This window comes from Phacochoerus africanus, chromosome 15 (assembly GCF_016906955.1).
Source record: "Phacochoerus africanus isolate WHEZ1 chromosome 15, ROS_Pafr_v1, whole genome shotgun sequence".
Classification (NCBI taxonomy): Eukaryota; Metazoa; Chordata; class Mammalia; order Artiodactyla; family Suidae; genus Phacochoerus; species Phacochoerus africanus.
The window spans coordinates 105,525,807-105,551,324 of NC_062558.1; the positions used below are offsets into that span (position 1 = coordinate 105,525,807).

At 45.3% G+C, this 25,518-nt stretch overlaps 1 protein-coding gene across 4 annotated transcripts in view; it reads right to left on the reverse strand.

Moving 5' to 3' along the window:
* The window catches only part of MYOF (myoferlin), a 172,140-nt gene that overhangs the window by 124,495 nt on the left and 22,127 nt on the right, over positions 1-25,518 (reverse strand). For all 4 annotated transcript variants that reach the window (XM_047762378.1, XM_047762376.1, XM_047762377.1 and 1 more), the window contains exons 2-5: positions 19,383-19,438; positions 16,737-16,828; positions 2,698-2,806; positions 690-777 (exon numbers count right to left, since the gene is read on the reverse strand). In XM_047762378.1, coding sequence (XP_047618334.1) covers positions 690-777; positions 2,698-2,806; positions 16,737-16,828; positions 19,383-19,438 — 345 coding nt within the window. The remainder of the gene's footprint in view (positions 1-689; positions 778-2,697; positions 2,807-16,736; positions 16,829-19,382; positions 19,439-25,518) is intronic.

Genomic DNA, 25,518 nt, shown 5'->3' on the forward strand with positions numbered 1-25,518 from the left:
GTCACCCTGGAAAGACAATAAGAGGAGGCCTAACTCAGTGTTATGAAAGGCCTGACCATTTTACAGACTTTTTTCCACCTAAGGCCTCAAACTCAGCCTCAGTCCCGAGCCCCCACCATCCAGAGCAATACCTCATGGCCCTGGATGACCTCACCCACGTCAGAGAACAAGAAACACAGGAGGGAAGCACTTGCTGAAAGGACTGGGGGCTGTTCCGAGGCTGGGAAGGCCCAGGGAGAAAGGGGCTCCAATCCAAAGGCCGACCATGAGACTGGCCCTGACAGCACAGCCTGGTGATCCCACGTTTAGGAGGAAGAGACACGTGAGAGGGAAAAGAGGCCACTCCTGAAATTCACATCCAGGCGAGATCATATGGGGTACAATCCACAAACCCAAAGCAAAGCCTTGCTGGGACCTTCTGCTGGAGTCTGTGTGCTGGACAGGCTCATGTGAGAAGCTCAGGAAGGGCCTGTCTTGCTGTCCCCTCTCCCTTGAAGGGCATTTCATAAACCCTTATAATGTCCCAGTTCAGGGCAGCTTCACCTGCCTCTCGGGGCCCTGTCTAGGAGGGCAGGGAGCTACAGATAGTACAGTGACAAGGGACGCTTTCTTGGAGAGTCCTCATGAGCCTTTAGTAGACTCTCCCTGGCACCCTGGCATAGGCTGGGCCTTCCGAGGGGTCAGCTTACCTCCCATGCCTGGCATGCTGGTCCCACTGGGATCGTTTGGATGTGGAGCTGAAGGCGGATCATAGCCGATCACCAAGTCAATGGTGGCCTGGGAAGAAATAATTCAATGCAAACAGAGTCAGGGCAGAGCATCACAATGCTACAGACTAGGAGTTCCCCTTGTGGTTCAGGGGTTGTCTCCATGAAGATGTGGGTTTGATTCCTGGCCTCACTCAGTGGGTTTAGGATCTGGCGTTGCCATGGCTGTGACGTAGGCCTCAGCTTCAACTCCAATTTGGCTCCTAGCCCAGGAACTCCCATATGCCACAGGTAAGGCCGTAAAAAGAGAAAAAAAAAAAAATGCTGTAGACTGAACACAAACTTCTTCTTCAGCAGGAGAAGTCTAGAAGGGGCGAGCAGGGGAATGGGAAAGTGAGAAGAAAGATGACACATCCTCTGCTGTTGATATCGCTCACGTGTGAGCCCAGGTGGTGTGGGAACACCTGGGAAAGCAGTTACCTGTACAGGTGGCCAAGTGTATCACTGCTAAGGGGCATCCTCCTACTGGAGGGAAGTTGTGACAAGCAAGCATGAACTTGTCTTGAGTCTCCTTCCCAGGCTGAAAATGGCCTCTGCTCACAGAATTACAGTCACAGCGGCTCATTCTAAGTGATCAGGTTCTTTGTTTGCTCATTAACTTCTTAACTGCTGAAATGTATCCTCACACTTCTCAAAAAAATTTTAAGCGACTAACAGAAAGTGATAGAACAATATGATTCATAAAACAGGGCTTTTAAAAAAGGGAAACAAGTCTGATTAAAGAGGAAACAAATATGCAAAACATGAAGCTGAAGATAAGGGTCACCCTGGAGTTCCCTTTGCGGCACAGCAGAAACAAACTGATTAGAATCTATGAGGATGTGGGTTCCATCCCTGGCCTTGCTCAGTGGGTCAGGAATCCGGTGTTGCCCTGAGCTGTGGTGTAAGTCACAGACGTGGCTCGGATCCCACGTTGCCAGGGCTGTGGTGTAGGCTGACAGCTGTAGCTCTGATTTGACCCCTGGGCTGGGAACCTCCATATGCCATAGGTGCGGCCCTAAAAAGCAAAATAAGTGTTATCCTTCTTGCATTAAATGTGACCCCGTGATGGCTAGAAGCCAGGCAAGAAGGAGAACAGAGAATGTTACATAACTTTTCATCATCAGAAAGGAAGAAATATACTAGCTCGTTACAGGACATAAAGTTACTTCTGTTTTAAAAATCCAATTTAGGTCTCTCACATGGGGTATGATTTTAGGGCAGAGATTTCTGTGCTTTTATATTTCATGAACTGACAAAATTTCAAAACAGTTTGCTGGGGGACTCAACATAGGGTCGTTGACTTTTTTTGCCAAACATGCCCACAACTGTGATGATCTACTATTAGGATCATTTCATAAAATAAAGGACCTTTCATAACCAAAATGAGGAAGGACAAACCTCAGAATAAAAGGAGGCCTTTGCAAATAAGGACCGCGTGTACACACACACACACACACACACACACAAAGCAGGACACACACCAAACCGTCATGGCTCAGTGGAAACAAATCTGACCAGTATCCATGAGGATGCAGGTTTGATCCCTGGCCTCGCTCAGGGGGTTAAGATCCAGCGTTGCCCTGAGCCGTGGTGTAGGTCGCAGATGCGGCTCGGATCTGGTGTTGCTGTGGTTGTGGTGTAGGCTGGCAGCTGCAGCTCTGATTCAACCCCTAGCCTGGGAACTTCCATGTGCTGAAGGTATGGCCCTAAAAAGCAAAAAAGAAAAGAAAAAAGAAAGAGAAAAATCAAGTTCTCCTAATTTATAGTTCTGTAAATGAATACAGGAAAAAAGCCACATCACTTGCAAAGGCACCTATTTATGTCAAAACCAGTAGGTCTGTATGTGTGCACTTGTGTGCGTAGTAAGATAGCTATAATTTCACACTCTTAATGACCCTTTGCTTGGCCACCTCACTTCAAAGCCATTCGACAAGAAGGAAATGCTTACCCCAGTCTCTTGTCCTCTTTCGTTTAGCAGGGAGGTTAGTTTGTAGGGCAGGGATCTGCTCTGGTCACCTACCAGGTCCTTCAGGGCTACAGTGGCTGTGCCAATTAATCTGCAGGAGAAACAGAAAGCACAGAGTGGCCTAAATAAGTGGCAGGCTTCCATTTACTCACTGGACTTCCCAGTTCCCTCCCTCATCATCTGCTACCTTTAACATCACTCATAATGAAATGTGGGCCATTTTGTGGTCTCCCTAGCAGGGCATTTTGGCAGTATTCATCAGATATCAGCCATCGGTTCTCCAAAACAGTCATTTCAAAGTCAACTATGGTGTGAAATTTCAAGTTCTGAATGAGATTGATGGCTAAGAGGCAAAGAATGAATATAATCCCCAAAAATCCAGGAAGAGAGAAAAGCAGGACAAATTTTAGACATTATTCTGTAATGGACATTGAAAAGGACTCATAAAACATTGCCCACTGTAGGAGTTCCCGCTATGGCACAATGAGTTAAGGATCTGACATTGCAAGAGCTGCAGCATAGGTTGACCTGTGGCTCAGATCGATCCCTGGCCTGGGAACTTCCATATGCTGCAGGTGAGGCCCTAAAAAGCAAAAAAAGGGCTTCCCAAGTAGACCTTCTTGAAGTATAAATAGGTTGCTAGTTTACTGATGGGGCAATTTGCTCTGGAGCATCATTTAAAAGCTGGATGTGTGTACTTCTCTCTCTTCCTGGACCATGAGGGACTACATTCAGCCTCTACCACTTACCCATTTATAATTTGCAGTGACTTATACTAACCAATAGCAGATATGATAGCATGGAATGTCATTAACGTAAAATTAGAAAACTTAGCATCAAATCCTTGAAATGAAAGAAGGGATTCATTATATCAAAAAAACCATGGTGAAGAAACTGTAGTTGGAACACAAAAACAGCTCTGGGCTTTCAGGCAAAAATAATCAGGAAAGTTCACCTTATAGAGAAATGCTCATTTTATTTTAAAATGCAGTACATTTTTGGGAGTTCCTGTCCTGGCTCAGCAGAAACAAATCTGACTAGTATCCGTGAGAACGCAGGTTCGATCCCTGGCCTCGCTCAGGGGGTTGAGGATCCAGCATTGCCGTGAGCTGTGCTGTAGGTCGCAGATGTGGCTCTGCTCTGGCGTTGCTGTGGCTGTGGCGTAGGCCAGCGGCTACAGCTCCGATGCACCCCTTAGCCTAGGAACCTCCATATGCCACAGGCGCGGCCCTCAATAAAATAAAATAAAATGTAGTACACTTTCTTTTAAAATCAGGAGGTGAAAACTGATGTCAACATAGGTACATTTTGAACTAACATATATCTGTATTCTCTTCCCCCACTTGGACCTCAGAAATAGGACCAGATGATAGATCTGGGGTCTGTCACCTAAACACATACATCCAGTGACTCAGCAATCTGAATAAGTAACTTCACTTTCCTGTAAATAGATATATTGCATGAGACCAAAAATTGCTAGTGGAGCCCTGTTTCACCTAATTTACCCAGTGATGCAAATCACTTGCATCTGGTTTCTTGGAAGCATGTCCCATCTTGGACAGAAGATGCTCAGCAACTGGGAGAGATTCTCATCTCTTCTAAGATCACAAGCAGAGCCAGTCATTGACAATGGAAAAGAAATATTTTGCCTCCAGAGGATTAAGAGTGAACTTTTTAGCCCTTTCAGGTCAATACAGAAACAAGGTCTCTCCTCAATGCTGAGAACTGATAGAACCCCCACAGAGTAATTTTTCAGATGAGTGTGTTCACTCAGTATGTTTGTTAGATTTTTTTTCTAACGAGTATGTTGTCTTCTCACTTGGATTTTTATACCCTGACATACTGGGTCTACCCATGATTTTTATCCATGACTCCACCTCCACCTGATGAAACAGGTAAACAAACCTCCCACACCAGGTAAGAGCCCCTCGCAAAAAAATCTCTTCCACATCTCCCTAAGCCCTACCTGGTGTGAGCCCAAGGAGGATTTCGCTCCATGTTTAAAAAATAAGACAGCAGGCCAAGGAGTTGGCTAATTTATTTTTACAAAGAAGAACAAAATGAGAAAACTAGAGGTTTAAAAGTTATCTGACTGGTACTCACCTTGAAAGACATGGAAACACACAGGATTTTATTCCTCATGGTTCCATGTTTCATAACCTAATTTATGATTAAAACCATAATACTGTGCACTTGAACATGTACTGATTTGCTTTGGCTAAGGCCAGGATGACCTGAATCTCTATCAACAATAAATAATTCTTGGAACAAAACAAAAAATACAGCGTGCACGGACAGTGCTGAAGTGGAAAGAGGGCTGGGCTGGGGTTGGACCAGCATTTATCAATCTCGGCACTAATGACATTTTGAACTGGATAATTCTTTGGCGGGGGTGGGGGTGGGGTGGGGGCTGCTGTCCTGTGCCTTCTCAGATGCTCAGCAGTGTCACTGGCCTCTATCTTTATAGCATCTCTACACATCACCAGTTGTCCCCTGATAGGCAGAAGTGCCCCAGGTTGAGAACCATGAGGTTAGACAATTCCTGTTCTTGTCCTAATTCTGTGTTCCAACTTCCTCTGAGCCCTTGCCTAAGTCACTCAACTCTCTGAGCCCACTTCATCATCTGCAAATGAATGGCTTGAAATAAATTACTCTCCAGTCCCTTTTCAACTCTAAAAGTCTGGTACTGGCTTACGTATGTCTATTCAGAAAACTACTGGGAGTTCCCATCGTGGCTCAGTAGTTAACAAATCTGACTAGGAACCATGAGGTTGCAGGTTTGATCCCTGGCCTCGCTCAGTAGGTTAAGGATCCAGCGTTGCCGTGAACTGTGGTGTAGGTTGCAGACAAGGCTTGGATCCCACGTTGCTGTGGCTGTGGCAGTGGCCGGCGGCTGCAGCTCCGATTCAACCCCTAGCGTGGGAACCTCCATATGCTGTGGGAAGTGTCCCTAGAAAAGGCAAAAAGACAAAAAAAGAGAAAACTACCTCATGTTAAATATTCATTTTCTCTTCAAGTGTTTGTTCCTTGATTTAGGGGGAAAATATCCTAGAATATGACTATGATGATGAATAATCCAGAATACGAGGCAAGCTTTCTGCCCTCAAAAGTACTGGCCTAAAATATCATGAGTCAAACTTAAACCCACATAAGATGTCAGGAGGAAAGGCTAGACCAATAAGAGAAGTGTGGAACACAGTGAACGTTAGGTAAGACAACAGGGAGTGGTGGGTCTTGTGACTAACTGAAGAGAACAGGCTTGCCTAAGATATAAAGCCCATCTGCTGATCCTTAATGGCCCTGAATGGTTTTACAACCTCCCTTCTGACTCAAACATATCCATCTTATCCATTGCTCCCCTTCCCCATGAGAGAGTGTGAGAGGATGGTAACACATCCACTAGGAACAGAGTAAAATAAAAGAAGCCAATTGTAAAGTCTGACCTCAATTCCTTCTTTCAGAAACCTTAGAGTCCTACTTCTTTTTTTTTTTTTTTTTTTTTTTGTCCTTTTAGGGCCACACTCACAGCATTATGGAGGTTCCCAGGCTAGGGGTTGAATCAGAGCTATAGCGCCAGCCTATGCCAGAGCCATAGCAACGCCAGACCCGAGCCGCATCTGTGACCCACACCACAGCTCACAGCAACACGAGATTCTTAACCCAATGAGTAAGGCCAGGGATCAACCCTAAGTCCTCATGGATACTGGTCAGATTCCTTTCTGCTGAGCCACAACAGGAACTCCTAAACCTATTTCTTAAGATTTGCTTTTTTGTCATGAAATTCTGATGCTTGTGTGGGGAGGTGGGAAGGAGGAAGACATAAAAGAAAACATAAACTACACATTTTCTATAGTAAAGATAGTATGTGTTTGATTTTTGATTGAAAGCCTACAAAGACTTTAATCTCCCAAATATTTTTAACAGCTAGGCTGGTTTGAAGGAAAAATGTAAACAGTTACAACTTCTAAGAGCTTTCACTGTGAGTTGAAGAAAACATCCCCTATGGGTGAGCCTATAAGACTCTGAAGGCACGCCTGGCCTTGGCCTGGCCTATTTTTTATAATGTTGCTTGGATACAAAATACTGTGAGAGACTGAGAAATGGTGACCTGGCTTCCTACACAGGGAATAAGAACAGTTCAGTCAGACCACAAGCCTTTAAAGGAAGTGACACTAAACCAACCCTTTTTCTTTCATATTACTAACACTATAAATATGCTAAAATGTTATGCTGTGACAATAACAGGGAAACTTTGCTCTGTATTTTCATGGAAAAATAAGAGTCTCCCCATGGACTCCACCCAGCACTAAAACATCCAAAAAGCAACTTTGGAGTGAAAGACTCTCAAGGCCCCTTGGCTCCCCAGCTTTCCTTGTGGAGCTAATAAACAGCAGATGTACTCTGAAATAAAGAAAGAGCCAGTTCTGCTCCTATTCCTTTCAGGCCATGACTGTCCACATAGTTTGGAGTTGATTCTCTATGTGACATTAAAGTAATTCTAAGTCATGGAAGCGACAACTTGGAAAGTAGATACTATGTTTGGGGGAACTGAAGAGTTTAAAAGTAAACTGGTCAAGCAAGTCATGGCAAGTAGACTTCCCAGGCTGTTTCTTTCTTGTTAAAACAGAGTCTGTTGTGTTTTAAAAAGAGAAATGGAAAACACTCTCCCCACTGGCCTGGACGCAAATGTTAACAACCGCATGCCACTGTGGTGAGTAAGGGTTTTGCTGGCTGGATTCTTAATCGGGGGACCTCACATATACAGAGCTGATCTGTGTGCAGCAGGGACGCAGCCCACATGGATGACTGCAGGAGGGCGTACTGGAAATTCCCTCATCAGGGAAAGGAAAAATAAGCTGAAGGCTGGAAACTAAATCACATGCCGCACTGTTTCTGCCCCCAGGGACTGCAGGACTACCAACTTCCCATCCTCCGAGGGAGAATAACAGTCCCCGATCCCCAACTGGGCTGAGGACAAATACTTCTCTAAGCGGCTTCCAGGTCTCCTGCAAGAACAGGACTCGCCCAGCCTTTGAAGCACAGGGCTCTCATGTCGTTTAAGCCAGGTCTGGAAGGCCAGGGGGGTATGCTTGGCTGAGCCCTGTCCCCCTCCCCACACTTCCGTCAAACTCCTCCCTTGGCCCCTAGCCAACAGGTGGGCCAGCCAAGCCCAGCACCTAGTGGTGGGAGAGGTGGTGCAGCCATGGGAGCGAAGCCTATCACAGGAACCCTGGAAAGCATTACCCCGCCTTAAGAGGGCACCTCCCTGGGTCTCCTATCCACCTTGCCCCTGGGGAACCCTCTGAGTCTCCCAACAGGCCCACCCTTGCCCTCAGGATTAGCTCATAAACCGTTTCTCAGCATGTGGTTCCCTGGATTTCCCTACAGCACAATCACCAGGGCGGTTACAGGTTCCCAGGCCCTGAGTCAGACTTTTTCGCCAGTTAATTCTTATACCCAGGAAGTCTGAGGAACAATGGTCTGGGACAGGTGGAAGGGTGGGTGGAGCACAGGGGAGAGGGAAGGCGGCTGGCAAAGATGATCTGAGGAGAGGGGAACATGTGCAGTATTTTAAAAGCACATGCAGGGGAGTTCTCTGATGGCCTAGCGGGTTGGGGCTCCTGCATTCTCACCACTGTGGCTCTGGTTGCCATTGTGCGGCATAGGTTCAATCCCTGGCCCAGGAATTCCCACATACTGCCTGTGTGGCCAAAAAGAAAAAAAAAAAAATACAACCAAAACAAGAGAGAACCTGAAATAAATGCTGCAATTCTCAAATAAATAAATGAATAAATAAAAGCACATTCAGGAGTTCTCGCTGTGGTGCAGCAGACTAAGGATATGGTAGTCACTGTAGAGGCTCAGTTCGCTGCTGTGATGTGGTTTTGACCCCTGGCCAGGAACTTCTGCATGGTGCAGGTGCAGACAAAAAAAAGGAGTGGGAGGGAGAAAAGAGAAGAAATAGACATAGAAATCCAATTATTTAATAGAACAAAGTAGCACGCAAAACTCCATCAAAATCTTCTTGGCAGGCCTGGTTACCTGTACCCACCCTTACTCCACACCAGGCTTCCCCTCCTTACTCCACACCTGGATTGTCAGAGGGCCTTGAGGACTTTGTCCTGTTCATCACAAGAGGGCAGGGGTTTTAGGAAACCTGGAAACTCCTACTCCACACAGTGGTTCCCAAACCTGGCCGTGTACAAGCCCTCTGAGGTGGGGGTGCAATGAACTCCATTCCCAGATTTTGGCATCACTGACCTAGCCTAGAGGCTGTGGCAGGATTTGCAGGATTCCAAGATCAGCACCTCTTCCCTTCTTGCTAGTACCCCTCCAGCCCACCCTACCCTCCACCCCAATACAAGCATACCTGAACAGGGGAAAGAGCTGAGTGGAAGCCCAAGTCTCCTCCCCAAAGCCCTCCTGGGCAGCAAAGCTATAAGACCAGGTGTGGGTTAACTAGCCTAAGGCCTAGCATGTAGATGATGTTCCAAAGTTAGTTCTTGAATAAATGACTGTAACCTGCTAAGCTGCTATTTGCTCCTGATCATTTAGTCCTCAAGGGTCCAAGTCTGCACTTGCCTCTTCTGGACAGTTCAACAGAAGCCCCCATGCTCTGCCTCTGCCTAATGCCCTTGTCCATTAGAGTCAAAGTAGTATTTTTCATTCATTCATTCCACTCATTCATCTATCCATTCGTCTAGTCCTTGGACCTATAAGGTAACATAGTGATTAAGAACTTGGAGCTAGGAGTTCCCGTTGTGGCTCAGTGGTTAGCGAATCCAACTAGGAACCGTGAGGTTGCAGGTTCAATCCCTGGCCTTGCTCAGTGGGTTAAGGATCCGGCGTTGCCGTGAGCTGTGGTGTGTTTGCAGACGCGGTTCAGATCCAGTGTTGCTGTGGCTCTGGCGTAGGCCAGGGGCTACAGCTCCAATTCGACCCCTAGCCTGAGAATCTTCATATGCCACAGGAGCGGCCTAAGAAACAGCAAAAAAGACAAAAAAAAAAAAAAAAAGAAAGAAAGAACTTGGAGCTAGGCAGAGCTGATTGATTTGGAATCATCCTTGTACCAGACTTGAAACTTCTCTGAGCCTCAGTTTCCTCATCTGTAAAATGGGGATAATGACAACTTCTACCAAATAGTACTGCTGTACAGATTAAAATGATGATGTGGTAAGCACTTAACATCACTTTTGATTATTATTTCAGACCCTGCTCTAGAAAAGGGGATCTTTAAAAAAAAAAAATGCGACTCAAATTGGTGCTTGTAGGGAGAGCTGGTCTGAACTCATGAACACCCAAAATCAAAGGATGACAGATTTATCTATGTGGAATGTGGACAGGCAGGCATGAATGAACTGATAAGAACTGTGTGTAAAAACCCACAGCCATATCTACAAAATCACTGTGCAAAAGACTTAAAACCAGGCGTTCCCATCGTGGCATAGTGGTTAACGAATCCGACTAGGAACCATGAGGTTTCGGGTTCGGTCCCTGCCCTTGCTCAGTGAGTTACCGATCCGGCGTTGCCGTGAGCTGTGGTGTGGTTGCAGACGTGGTTCAGATCCAGTGTTGCTGTGGCTCTGGCGTAGGCCAGTGGCTACAGCTCCGATTTGACCCCTAGCCTGGGAACCTCCATATGCCACGGGAGCGGCCCAAGAAATAGCAAAAAGACAAAAAAAAAAAAAAAGACTTAAAACCAGTCATTTCTCCTATGCACAGCAGGTAACTCCCTCCACATACCCAATGAATCTGTTTGTAAAACAATGTTTATTTCCTAAAACAGCCAGGATCTGCCTGTCCTGCACTACAGTCGAGAAAAGCTCTCTTGGCATGAAGCTGGGCACTCAGAGGGCTCATCCAATTAGTGGAATCTGAATAGATTTTTAAAACCATAGGTTCCTCAGATGTTGCATTATAAAACAGACCCCAGGACAAATCCTTATATAGCACATACACACAAACACGCACATACACATAAACACACACCTTCACCCTTTTTCTCTGCTTTTCCCCTGCTTTATTTTGCTTCATCATACTTACCACCATCTGCTAGACTATATGTGGATTTATTTACTTATTGCCTCTTTTCTCCACGCAGATGTGAGCCCCATGAAAGGCATGGACTACCCCCAATGCCTATAGCAGTGTCTGAAACACAGCAGGCATTGGCGAATATTTGTTGAGTGAAGAAATTAACTGATATACCACTGAAGACAGTCCAATGACCCGGCAAATGATGTATAGGTTCTAAAGCTTCCTCTCCTAAGAGATGGTCCTCCAAGTGCAATTAGGAGATAATTACAGCTCTTGTCATTATAAAATGCCTTTCTCTTTTAGTCTCTCTGGGGGGTCTCTCTCTGGGGCTGTGATCCCCCCCCCCCCTTACTTACCCACCCCCGCCCCAGATGGTAGCAGGGCTACGACAGCCACTTACCAGGCCTCCCCAAACAGTGAGGTGTTTGGCCTCTCCAGCACCGGGAGCCAGCCAGCCCAAATGAGTTTTGATTTTTTTCATAGCTTTGCCGTTCTCAAAAATATGCAAGTAAAAAGAAATCAGAACTGGGAGTTCTGTTCCACAGTAACATCTGTCTCTGGTTTAGATTTTCATACAGCCTGAGAAGCTACTCCAGGCTGAAAACCTGCCTCAACCCTCCTCACCAACCACACTCAGGAAAAGGAAAGGTCATGGGGACTGCCACCTCAGATTGCCTGTCACGGTTACATGTGGTCATGGCAGAAGCGAGTCTGGTCGCTGGAGGAAATCAGTGTTAGAAGCTTGAACACAAGGTCTTTTGTACAACAGAGAATGACAGCTTCTTATAAGCACTACCACTCTATCCCAGCAAATTAATTTCACTCCAAACCACAGTCTTTCCGTTTAATCTAAGTAAAAAAAAAAAAAAACCCTGCCCAGGAAGTTAGTACATTTCATAACACAAGCTTGACTTTTTCTTTTTCTAATTCTATAACCACTGAGTAGAATGTGTGTGTGTGTGTGTGTGTGTGTGTGTGTGGCTCTAGACTCCTACCTATACCTCCCCAACTCTGGGAGACAGCCAGGATTTTCCTGTCCTGCACTATAGCCTAGAAAAGCTCTCTAGGCATGAAGCTGGGCACTCAGAGGCTCATCTCATTTATCCCTCTTTTAGGGATCACTGTCCTGGCCTGTCAGTGTCCAATATCTGAAACCACTATTGCATGTACTTCATCTACTTCTTTGGTTATGTCAGTTGAGAGGATAAATCTGGTCCCTGTTATATCACCTTTGCACGAGCAGAACACAAACACGCTCATGCACTAATCTGAAAACTTGTAAAAATCTTTCATGCCTACATTTCCAGGCTCCTGAAGTTGCTTCTTCTTTAAGAACTCAAGTAGGAGTTCCCATGTGGTGCAGCGGAAACAAATCCAACTAGGAAACATGAGGTCGTGGGTTTGATCCCTGGCCTTGCTCAGTGGGTTAAGGTCTGGCATTGCCGTGAGCTGTGATGTCCATCACAGATGCAGCTCGGATCCTGTGTTGCTGTGGCTGTGGCATAGGCCAGCAGCTACAGCTCCGATTCCAATTCAACCCCTAGTCTGGGAACCTCCTTATGCCTTGGGTGCAGCCCTAAAAAAAGCACGCACACACACACAAACACACAAAGAACTCAAGTAGAATGACAGGGCCAAGATGCCAAGGGATGAGGTCCTGGCCTCAACCTGAGCCTCAAGTCTCATCTCATCTCCACTTCTTAAGGTCACTGTGACGATCAGATGAGATATATTCTCTGAACTCATCTTGTCCATCATAGGCTATGAGTGACTTATTACTCAAGAGTGTAAGATGCCTGTTTAAAACTTTTACCTAGGAAGGAGGGACCAATACTCTGATAATGAGTGGTTTTGTGTGTGTGTGTGTGTGGTGTGGGGTGGGTGTGTGTGTGTGGTTTTTTTTTTGGAAAAATCAGAACCAAAAATTACTTCCATTTGCGCTAAAAGATATTCTTTCTACCTACATTTTAGTTCTTATAGGTGGTCAGAGTTTTTTCAATATAATGGAAACATCAGACATACAGGTCTGGATACATATGCTGACTCTGACACATACCTTTGGTGCGACCTTGGGCAGAGGACTAAACCTCTCTAAGGAAAAACTGGATGTCCGAGAGGATTAGGTGGGATAATGCATTTGAAGAGCTCCTAAAGAGACAACCACTGCCTGGCTGCAAAGTAAACTAATTCTTCAGCCCCTGGGAAAATCCTTCCACTCTGACATTTCAGCTAAAAATACCATTTCATGTTCGTTGTGTAAGCAACTGGCTCCACTGGCTCTTCCCTCACCCCTTTTCAGTCCACACCTCTTATTGGATGACTGTAAAGTGAGGAAGACGAGAGTCTGTGCAGAACAGCCCCACCAGCTCCCAGTGCCTGGGAAGAAACGCTGCTGACACGCCTGCGCTGTGTGCGCTGACTGCCTGGCCCAGTCTCTGTGGGTGTGAGCCCAGGGCTCAAGCAAAACCGAGGCACTCGAGGGCTGCAGACTCCAGAGTGAGAGAGCCATTTGCACAGCCAGTCTCCATGGCAACAGGAAAGTCCACAGGCAAGACATTCCTTAAATTCGTAGAAAAATCCTCTGCCCCACCCTGTGCTTCCAGGTGAAGCAGACGTTCGTTCCCGCACTGAGCTGTGAATGCTGCCTCAAAGCGAAACCTTTAGTAGAAAAGCCAAGAAGAAAATCTGAGGTCAAATACACAAATATTTTGGTTAAACATACCAAAAATATTGCCCCGCTGTCTTCCAAGGGGCCCACTGTGTTTCCAACAGGTGTAAAATAAATATATGATGTTTTCCCAATATTGTTTTCCCTGCTTCTTGACTCATGCCTACATTCAACCTCTACACAGAAAGCCCAAGTGATACTTTTCAAATATGTCAGATCATACTCAGTACCCTTTAATCAATTTCCATCCTACTAGGAATGAAATCCAAAGCTTGCTCCATGGCTCACAATGCCATGCCTGTTGTGGCTTTGCTGATCTCATCTCCTTCCCTCACCAGCCCTCTGGCCTCCTTGATCTCTGTCCAATGCCCCAAGAATACTCCTGCCTCAGGGCCTTAGCACTTACTGTTCTCTGGCCTGGAATACCCTCCACCCCGACCCAGATAGCTGCATGGCTCATTCTTTCACATCACTTAGGTCTCTGCCCAACTGTCACCTTATTATCATCTCATACAGAACTTTCTCCCACCCTCAATAACTATCTTTTTACTCTGCTTTAGTTTTCTTCTTGGGCTATGACAGTTTCCTCCTTAGATTACAGCATTTCACAGTACCTGACATATTCTCTATTTCTTCACCTGTTTGTTTTCTGACTCTCAAGCATGTAACATTCAGGAGAGCAACGACTATGTCTGAAACATATTTGAGAGCTCCCAGGTCACCTGCCAGGCTTCATCACCACATTCAAACAGGAGGCTTGAACCAGGCTGGTGGCCGGGGCTGTAAGAAGCATGTGGAAAGAAACAGTGGAAAGGAAGGAAAAGTCACATTTGGCAACAAATTGGATAGGATACAAAAGGGAGACATCCAGAGAGACCTGAGTTTTTGAGTCAGGTGGTCTGGAGCTGTGCTCTCCACATGTGACTAGGGGAGCACATGAAACGTGGCCAATCTAGATGGAGAGGTGCTGGTAGTGCGAAATACACACCGGGTTTCAAAGAGTCAGTGAGAAAAAAAAATGCATGTAAAACATCTCAATTATTTATTTATTTATCTATTTATTTTTGGTTTTTAGGGCCATACCCACAGCATATGGAAGTTCCCAGGCTAGCAGTTAAATCAGAGCTACAGCTGCTGGCCACAGCTACACCCACAGCCACAGCAACGCAGGGTCTGAGCCAGGTCTGTGACCTACAGCACAGCTCACCGCAACACTGGATCCCCTACCCACGGATCAAGGCCAGGAATCAAACCCGCATTCTCGTGAATACTAGTCAGAATTGTTTCTACTGTGCCACAATAGGAACTCCCTCAATGATTTTAAAAATACTAATTATATACTGAAAAGATAATATATTGGTCATATGGAGTTAAATAAAGTATATCATTAAAATTAGTTTCATAACATGTCTACTAGAAAAATTTAATTACAAATGTAGCCTGCACTGTATTTCTATTGGAGACAGCTGACTAGAATATAAACAGTGGTTCCACTTGCAGAAAGAGGAGAGCAAAGAAAAGAAACGACTATTATTAGTAACAGATAGGAGGCTACAGTGAGGTTCAACCACCTGCTTCCCCAAAGCTTTGACATACAGAAAATAACACTGTCCTCTGGGAACTGGGGTGAGGGATAGAAAATCACATAATCTCTTCAAAGCTGAGAGGTAGAATATAACCTTAAAAAGCCAGAACGGTTTCTCAGGTTCTGGACCTCCAAAAGAGTAGGTCCAGAACCTGCCAGAATGTATTTATACAACTCAAAGGAAAAAATGAATCTGTCCCAAGGGGCATTGGTTAGCAGTGGAACCTGGAAGAAAGGACTTCATGAAAGGTGAACATGGACAGTACCTACAAAAGCACTGACCACGGGGCAGATGTCTGTCCAGGCTCTCTTAGTCTGACGCCATTAAGCAGAAGAGCCCAATGACTAGGGTGACCATTTAATTTACTGTCCAAACCAAGCCACTGTTGACAGCAAAAGGGGCCTCATAAATCATTGTGCTGCGACAATAAACCAGAACTATCCAAAGCAAATCAGAGCATATGGCCAACCTAACTCAACTAACTCATTCTAACTTACTGCTCTCATGGAAGCCTTCTGATTATACCAAATGTACCTGGGGCTAAGACCTACATTTTTAAATACAATGACATTATGAAAACTGAGATGCTTCTGAGAGCTGACATGGGCATTTAGTATCCAGCTTCTTCCCTTCCCCCCAAATCTGTTATTACTTTAATAGTACATCTTACAGTCAATGATATCTTACGATCAAGGATACAGAGTAATTTGGCTTCCCATGTGATGAAGGAAAATTCATTAATCTGGGAGTAGGAATGCCCTTCCCCAACAGGCAGTTTAGTTCCATTGGAAAATAAGTATTTTGGGTTTTAGAATAAATCTTTTGTGAGTTAGTTAGTTTGAACTGATACCCTAAGACTAGGTTCTAAGGCCAAAGTCTAGATGAAGGACTGGGGTGAATTTACTGAGGTCATTCAGTCCCACGGGAACCTCAGCTTTGCCCAGGGGACAACCCTTGGTGCCACTATTAGGTACCACCATGACCCATTTGAGACTGGTAGGCAGCTAAGACAAGGGATCTTGTTTGGATCTATTAGGTTTAAAAAACAAGTAAGACATTAAAATGGAAGTAGGACTGGAAATAGAACATGAACAAGATATATATGGGTCATACATAATCAGAAGAAATGATTTCACTTGCGTCCAATAAAGCTACAGTTCTGATAAACCATCAGTGACTATATGTAGTTAACAAAGAAACTGCAGTATAAACAGGTTTTACCATAAGTGCCAAATGGGATAGAATGGTGGTGGCTTAGTGTTTGCAGCCTCTTAGGAATACAGCAATCACTAGGGAAAAGCACTGTGATTGATTAGCCATATCTGATATTGACTCAGAAAAGGGAGGGGAACATAGAAATAAAACACTATATTGGAAATATTATGTTATTAAAGATATGTTCCTGGAGTTCCCGTCATGGCTCAGTGGAAACGAATCCGACTGGGAACCATGAGGTTGCAGGTTTGATCCCTGGCCTCGCTCAGTGGAGGATCCGGCATTGCCGTGAGCTGTGGTATAAGTCACAGGCGAGGTTTGGATCTGGTGTTGCTGTGGCTCTGGTGTCAGCCAACGGCTACAGCTCCAATTGGACCCCTAGCCTGGGAACCTCCATATGCCGTGGGTACAGTCCTAAAAAGACAAAAGACAAAAAAAAAAGATATGTTCCTTTGTCAAATAAATAATAGTAAGAAAATATGTAAAATAAGAAAAAATAGTTGAAATCAACTTACTTATTTTGTCCAATTGTCTCAAAATCTTTCACGACAATCCCAAGGGATGATGAAAAGTCCAGTGGTATACCCCTCAAGTCAAACTCCAAAATCTGTCCACAGAAAGGTTATGAAAACAAAAAGGCTGTTTAAAGGGATTCTGGAATATAATAAAATGCACCAATACTAAACACTGGATCATCCTCACCAATGACAATCTTTTGAATTACTCAATTCTATAGACAAAAGTGATCACGTTGTGAGCCTGGAGCTGCTGAGGCTCGTGGGAAAGCAAACCAGACTTATCTTCAAAGGACCTGGTGGCTACTCCTAGCTTCTCGTATTCTAGGCTCTGTGACTTTGGACAAGTCACCAAACTGGTCTCATAGGCAGAGAACTAGACGTAGTGCCTACCACAATGACAGCATGACTAGAATAAACTGTGTATGCAAAATGCTTTCTTCAGTGGTTATGTATTTGTTTTATTTTTGGCACCCCAGGTGAGACATAGTCCATGGTTAACTTGAAATAACTTGCTTTTCTTAATCACATTACTATCGAGCAAAAAGATGAATAAGCTAAGAAAATATTTTCTGAAATGCATCAGCCCCTCATTTTAAGTCCCACATGGTCAGTGCTGTAGTCGGTTAGTCTCATCTTAATGCAGTAAATTGCTTTCTAATGGCAGATATAAAAATACATATATATATATCAACTTCATGCCCACCTATCCCACTGGGTTTGGGGTTGGCAGTTCATTTAGGTTTGGTTTCAGTTATAAAGCTGCAATTGGGAAGTTTACTTGATAAACACATATGCATTATGAGAAACAAATGTGCTGTAAACCAAACGGGGGACACAGATGATGCCCTGTGGAGAACGTGCCTACTCATGTGACCATACGCCTCTCTGCCATGGGCCACAGGGATTGAGCTCAAATATAAAGAGCCATGTTATTGCTAAAGGCACACATGTATGTACTTTTTACTTGTTGTAGTTGCGGAGCTCTGTGGAAGGTGATAGGAATCCACAGTGCCCACGGGGACCAACCAGACAGGCCTCTGGCTCTCACAGAACTAGGAGTCCAGCTGGCCGTGTGCTGGCTTCCAGGGAAATTGCAGAGAAGTGGAATTCCCTCTCAACCTATGTGAGACCAGCAGGGCTTTTCAGAAAGGCATAAGAAGCTCTTAGTCTTGGCCTCATCCAGTAAGAATGCGTAGTCTTTATCTTTTAGGGATACTCAAACTAATCAGGAAGGGAAGGGATTTTCAGTTGGTGGGGAAGTCTTCACAGCCTGGTGCCTTAGCAAAATAACAAAGACGTTTACCACTGCACTAATCCAAAAGGTTTGACTTGGCTTTTGGAAAAATTATGTGGCAGATGATCAACTTTTCAAAATTAGTCAGCATAGGAAAATCCTACTTAGTGGAAAGAAGTAAAAATTTCACATATCCATAAATATAACTAAACACTGAACCATTTATAAAATAAAGTCAACAGTGGGAGGGGTAGGAAAATAAATCCTATGTTATATCCATTCAATAACATATAGTCATTAAAAATATTTTGGGGAGTTCCCTGGTGGCTCAGTGGGTTAAGGATCCAGCATTGTCCCTGTTGTGACTCAGGTCACTGCTGTGGCAAAGGTTCAGTCCCTGGCCCAGGAATATCTGCATGTCATAGGTGCAGCCAAAAAAAATTTTTTTGACTGGAATGATAAGAGTATATGCTCAGAATATAATAGAAAGAAAAAAATAGGATAGGAAACTATTTGCTATATGATATTATTTTGATTATTTTATATATTTTATTAATATATCCACTCAATAAACATTTACTGATGCATCTGAGATGTTAACAGTAGTTGCTTCTGTAGAGTAGGACCAAAAGTAATTTTTAAGCTGATCTGAAGTTTTCCAAATTTCTACATTAAGAGGATATTACTGGAGTTCCCGTTGTGGTGCAGCAGAAACAAATCCGACTAGTAACCATGAGGTTGCAGGTTCAATCCTTGGCCTCGCTCAGTGGGTTAAGGATCCAGCATTGCTGTGAGCTATGGTGTAGGTAGCAGACGTGGCTCAGATCCCACGTTTGCTGTGGCTGTGGCTTAGGCTAGCAGCCACAGCACTAACTCGACCCCTAGTCTGGGACTCTCCATGTGCTGCAGGTGCGGCCCTAAAAAGCAAAAAAAAAAAAAAAAAGAGTATATTACTTTTTTATCAACATAAAAAACAGCAAATGACATTACTCTTCCAGAGACACAAACTATCACGTAAAACAAACTTGACTAGGCACATGCAGATACGTTTTTAATTATTGAGCTTTCCCTCTGGGCCTCCGGAGATGATCTAACCCCACTTGTTGCTCTACAGATGTGCCCCAGTTTGCAGCCAAAGTGAACAAGGTCACACAGAAAGCTCATGGCTGCACCAGGCTAGAATACCACTCTTCTCACTCCACTCGCCACCCCACAACTGCAAGGAGATGGCACTGCGTTCTATCTCCTTGAACTGCTCTGCTGTCTCTGTGATCACAAAGGGAGGTAGAGGGCATGGGGGTGAAATGCAAAGATTCTCTTTTCAAATGGAAGAGTTAACCTCTGACTAAAGATGGGACAGTCAGAAGTAGTTTATCCATTGACATAAAAATGAAAAACAATGAAGTCACCTCATTCCAAACAGGGTTGAGTTCATTATCAACTTTCTTCGTTTTCTTTTTCTCATCTGCAAAGAAAAAATAAGAGATCCCAGTCAATTAGAAATGTATACAGAGGAGTTCCCATTGTGCCTCAGAGGTAATGAACCTGACTAATAACCATGAGGACACGGGTTCAATCCCTGGCCCCACTCCGTGGGTTAAGTATCTTAGCTCGCAGACATGGCTAGGATCTGATGTTGCTGTGGCTGTGGTGTAGGCTGGTAGCTGTAGCTTCAATTTGACCCCTAGCCTGAAAACTTCCATATGCCACAGGTACAGCCCTAAACACACAAACACACACACACAGAAAGAAATATGTACAGAGCCTGCACCATTCATTTGTTCATTCAAAGAACATTTCCCTTAGGGCCAATGAGGTGCCTGCCTTTTCCATTCATCGGCCTAGCGTGCAGGCTACCCCAATCAGTTTTCCAAACTGAGTAGCATTTTTTTAAGGCTGAATTTTTTTCCCAGCCCCAGTTCTATAAGGAGCTGAGGGCTGAGGGATTCAAAAATCACAGAAATGCTGTGACCCTCCACCTCTCCCTCAACAAACCCTACAGAGCAAGGTTACCCATGGTCTGTGTATCTCCTCAGCTTCCTTTGTTGAAAGAAATCAACGAAGGTCGGAGTTCCCGTCGTGGCTCAGTGGTTAATGAATCTGACTAGGAACCATGAGGTTGCATGTTCAATCCCTGGACTTGCTCAGTGGGTTAACGATCCGGCGTTGCTGTGAGCTGTGGTGTAGGTTGCAGACACGGCTCGGATCCCGAGTTGCCGTGGCTCTGGCGTAGGCTGGCGGCTACAGCTCCGATTCGACCCCTAGGCTGGGAATCTCCATATGCCGAGGGAGCGGCCCAAGAAATGGCAAAAAGACAAAAAAAAAAAAAAAATCAGCGAAGGTAACCTTTGATCCTCAGGTATCCCATTTTAGAGATGAGGCTACTGAGACTCAAAGGAGTTCAGAAAGGTGTCTGACCTCACGTAGAGCAGTGGTGCCCTGATATAAGCCTGGAATTTCAGCCCCAAAGCCCACGCTGCTTTTCCACGTGATAAGACCCCAACACAGCTTAAAGATTAAGCTGGACTCCCTCCCATGAGCCTAGAACAAGGTAATTGGTATATGAACACTTTCTAGGATCAGCAGACAATTGGGGATTTCCTTTATTCCTGGCTCATTTTGTGAAGACACAAAATATTCTTTCTCTGCATCTGAGACTGGACAGTATTCCTGCCTTCCTAAGTAAACGTTTATCCAGCTAGTGCTTAAAGTTTCCTTGGAGCAAAGTCCAAAGAGCAGGGGCTTCTATTTTCGTCCCCAAATCCCCAAATACTTAACAAAATGAAAGCTAGTGTTTGAGTACAAAAGGCTAAGTAAGCCTTAGCTCACCCGTTTTCAGGGGGGGGAAAAAACAACCAGGTTTTTTTCTTATGTATCTCTGTTACTGTCACACAGAACACTTACAACCTTCTGACATTAGATGTATTGGGTGGGGCATGTGCCCTCCACCCATGCAATTTTCTGCCACACCAGCTGGGTGCTTTACAATTTAAGTTGGGATTTGGGGGGGGGGGTGTGTTTTTTTTCGTTTGTTTGTTTTTTTGCCATGCCCACAGCATGTGGAAGTTCCTGGGCCAGGGATCAAACCGGTGCCACAGCAGCAATCCAAGCTGCTACATGGCAACACCAGATCCTTAACCTGCTGCACCACAAGGCAACTCCAATTTAACACAATTCTGACACTATCTACCTGGAATTAGCATTGGATTCAACAGGTTAAGGGCTCAGTCCCACAAGACTGCCCCCACCCTCACTTCAGACACCAAGATCAAGTCCAGGTTGTTACCTGGGCTTCTGATCAATTGGCTATGAATCTGAGGTTCCCATCACCCCCTCCCTGGGTTCAATTAAGCAATTGCTGGAGCAGCTTACAGAACTCAGGAAAACAGTTACTTAATAAGTTTACTAGTTATTAAGGGATCTGATAAAGGATCCAGATGAACAGCCAGATGAAGAGATACATAGGGTAAGGTCTGAGTGGATCCCAAACACAGGAGTTTCTGTCCCCTTGGAGTTGGGATGCATTTCCATTCTGTTACATGGATGTGTTCACTCACCTAGAATTTTTCCAAACCCCATACTTTTGGGATTTTTATGGAGGCTTCATCATATAGGTATGATCAATTATTAACTCAATTTCCAGCCCCTCTCCTTGCTCTAGAGAAGTGGGGGGGTGGGGCTGAAAATTCCAAGCTTCTCCCTATGGCTTGGTCTTTCTGGTGACCAGGCCCCATCCAGGAGCCCACCCAGACAGAGTAGCTTCATGAGAACAAAAGAAGGGAGTTCCTGTCGTGGCTCAGTGGTTAATGAATCTGACTAGGAACCATGAGGTTTCGGGTTCGATCCCTGGCCTTCCTCAGGGGGTTAAGGATCTGGTATTGCCATGAGCTGTGGTGTAGGTTGCAGATGCAGCTCGGATCCCCTGTTGCTGTGGCTCTGGCATAGGCCAGTGGCTACAGCTCCGATTAGACCCCTAGCCTGGGAACCTCCATATGCCGCGGAAACAGCCCAAGAAAATAGCAAAAATACAAAAAAAAAAAAAAAAAGAACAAAAGAAGGCCTTGGTGCTCTTATTCCTTAGGAAATTACAAAGGTTTTAAGAGCTCTGTGCCACGAAGTAGGGGGTGGGGGGGTGGGGGTGGGGTGTGTGCCCACAGACCGATATGTATCTTTTCTATTATCTCACATCATCCAATCTCCTTAAAACCCTGGGAGGTATGTATAATTATTTTCATTCCACTTCCACAGCTAAGCAAACTGAGAAGTAACATATTTAATATCACCAGTTTGTCGGCAAAGTAGGGTTAGGTTTTGAACCCAGACAGTCTCAGATTGGTGGCCACTCTTTGAACCACTCCTTGGCTTCCCCGCTACTGCTGTGGAATGTAGGAGGTAGTGGGTTTTGTTCAGCTGAATGTCACATTGCTAAGGCTCCCAGAACAGGGCCAGTAGGATTAGCCACCTCATTCTTCCACGACCTCAGCATAGCCAAGCTATGAGTCATCACCCTGGCCCGGCTAAGCATTAACTTTTCCACTTGAGTAGGCGCCCGTTGACCAACTGGCTTCCCTTTTTAAACTTCAGCATGACCCTGTTCATCGACTCATGCTGGCTAGTTCTGAGTATGATCTTTCTATGCAGCCTCCAGAGCCCTTCACTGGATCTCAGTCTGATGTCATCTCATAGCGGTCCTGATTTCCCCTCCCACTTCCATATTAACCCTACTCACGCTGCCCCTCATCTGACAGAAGCCTCTGAATCCTTCCCTACCCACCCCCTGCCCTGGTTACAGGTGACACCATAAAGTAATGGAGAAAAAGAGGAGCCCTGCCAAGGATGTTGAAATTGATGGAACTGGACAAAGTGGTTTCCATCCACAATTGCAGCTGCTCCCTCTAAATAAATACTGCAGGTGCCAGGCTGTGCATTCTACTGCGGTGTCTCTAAAGACTTACAACAACCCTGAAAGGTAAACATTCTTATCCCCATTTTACAGACTTGGAATTGAGAGAAGCTGCTTAACTTGTCCAAGGTCACGCAGCTAGTAAGGAAACAGAGCCGAATCTGCACCTATGTCTCCCTGGCTCCAAAGCCTGTTTGTTTGCACCGGTGCCTCACTGGAAACTGTCAGAAATGTTGGAAAAAGAAGATGCACGGAAGTTCCCTCTGTGGCTCAGTGGGTTAAGAACCCAACATAGTGTCCGTGAGGATGTGGGTTCGATCCCCAGCCTCACTCAGTGGGTTAAGGATCTGGTGTTGCCACAAGCTGCTTGGGTCCAGTGTTGCTGTGGCTGCAGCCGCGGCTTGGATTCGATCCCTAGCCAGAAACTTCCATATGCTGCAGATGTGGCCATAAAAGGAAAAAAAGAAAAAAGATGCATGGACACAATATGTGTGACGGGCTTGGTATCCTAGGCAATGGCCATAGGGAAGGTGCAAGGTCAGGTTTCAGGACATCCTGCAAGTGTCTAAGATGACATGCTCCAAGACACAAAATACTACATCTGCGATTTCTACTGGAGAAAGAGTTTATTGCTCTCATCAGATTCTCAAATGAGTTAGGGACTTTGACAAAGGTTAGGAATTTCTGCCTTTGACAGGCATGAAAGGGCATCATTAATCTCCCTGCAGCTCACCACCACCCTTGCTGCCATAACCAGGGCTTGGCGAAGTGGGTGGAGAGCCCAGGCAGGAAGGAGTGAATCTGGACCTTGAGATCATGGCAGGCCTTCGAGAGAGAAGATGGGCAATTGCAAGAGATCCCAGCAAGCAGGCAAAGCAAGGAGAAAGCAACATATAATGCCGAGAAATTGGGTATGAGGCTTGGGGTAGCCCTGAAGGATGGTTCTGAAGCAAGATCCCAGTCTCCTCCCAGTCCCTGAGATTCCAGGCAGGAAGCTAAGGCAGGAACAAGAGTTCCAGGGAGGCTGTGGAAAGAGCCAGCACTTGCTCACTTGAACTGAGTCCCAAGCCTGATAGCTGGGAATCAGAGTGTGGAAAGTGATACTGTGAGGCTATCTCGATGCTAAGCCTGGTACAACTGACCCTCCCCCTCCCCCAGCAGGGCCAGGATTATTCCAGAGTCAGTAGTCAAAGAGTGTGGGAAAGGTCACTTGTTCATTCATTCATTGTCAAACATTTATTAGGTACCTACTATGTGCCAGTAACTGGGGAAACAAAAGAGTATATTATAGTTCCTGGTCTTAAAACAGTCCATCAATGTAGTTTATGGGCTATTAAATAGAAAAAGCAAACAAATATTTCTGCATGTTTTCACCAAGAACAAAAAGCCCCAAAGTTCCTGCCATGGTTCAGAGGTAAGGAACCTGACTAGTATCCATGAGGACGTGGATTCGATCCCTGGCCTCGTTCAATGGGTTAAAGGATCTGGCCTTGCTGTGTGCTGTGGTGTAGGTCACAGATGTGACTTGGATCCCAAGTTGCTGTCATTGTGGTGTAGGCTGGCAGCTATAGCTCTGATTTGACCCTTAGCCTAAGAACTTCCATATGCAAGTATGGTACAGCCCTAAAAAAGACAAAAAAAAAAAAAAACAAAAAAAACAAAACAAAAAAGCAGCCCCAACATGCTCTTTCCTGCTTTATTCTCATCTTGGAGTTCCCTTCCATAAGAGGGGGAAATGGAATGATGACTGACCAGGTCAAGCCAAAGGACTTGGATCCACCCATGGAAATGGTCCACTAAGTGAGTTCTTCCACAACATTAATCAACTTCCTGTTTCATCCATCCAACAAATATTTCTGAAATACTGGTTGCCAAACACTGAACTGGTCACTGTGGGAGATCAGAGATACCCAAGACATGGTTCCTGCCCCCGGGTGGTCCAGCAGGGAGGTAGATGTGGCCAGAGATGGCTGATACAGAAAGGTGGCTCCAGAGGGGTACAGATGAAGATGCAAATTCACAGGAAGGAGAGGTGACTTCAGACTGTGGGAACCAGAGGCCTCACTGAGAAAGCAGGGGCTCAGCTGGGGATGAAAGGAAAAATGCAGAGCTGGGAAGAAAAGATTATTCCTGATGGGGGCAGTGTGGTGGGTCAGCCACGGATGAAAAGACAACACTGCACAGCCCAATGGGCTGGAACCACGCCATGTGTAAGGGAGTTGAGGCAACCAGGCTGTGTGGGAAGGTTATGGTCACACCGTGAAGCCCTGAATGGCAGACAAAGCTTCCTTTGGCTGATATAAGCCACTTAGGAAGAAGGATGTTAGAAACTGGAGTTCTCTTGTGGTGCAGTGGGTTAAGCATCCAGTGTTGTCACTACAGCCAGCCACTTGGGTTGCTGCTGTGGTGTGGGTTCAGTCCCTGGCCCAGGAACTTCCACATGCTGTGGGCATAGAGAAAGAAAGAAAGGGAGGGAAGGAGAGAGGGAGAGAGGGAGAGAGGAAGAGAGGAAGGGAGGAAGGGAGGGACTTTATAACTTCAAGACTACATTATCCAGGAGTTCCCGTCATGGTGCAGTGGTTAATGAATCTGACTAGGAACCATGAGGTTTCGGGTTCGATCCCTGGCCTTGCTCAGTGGGT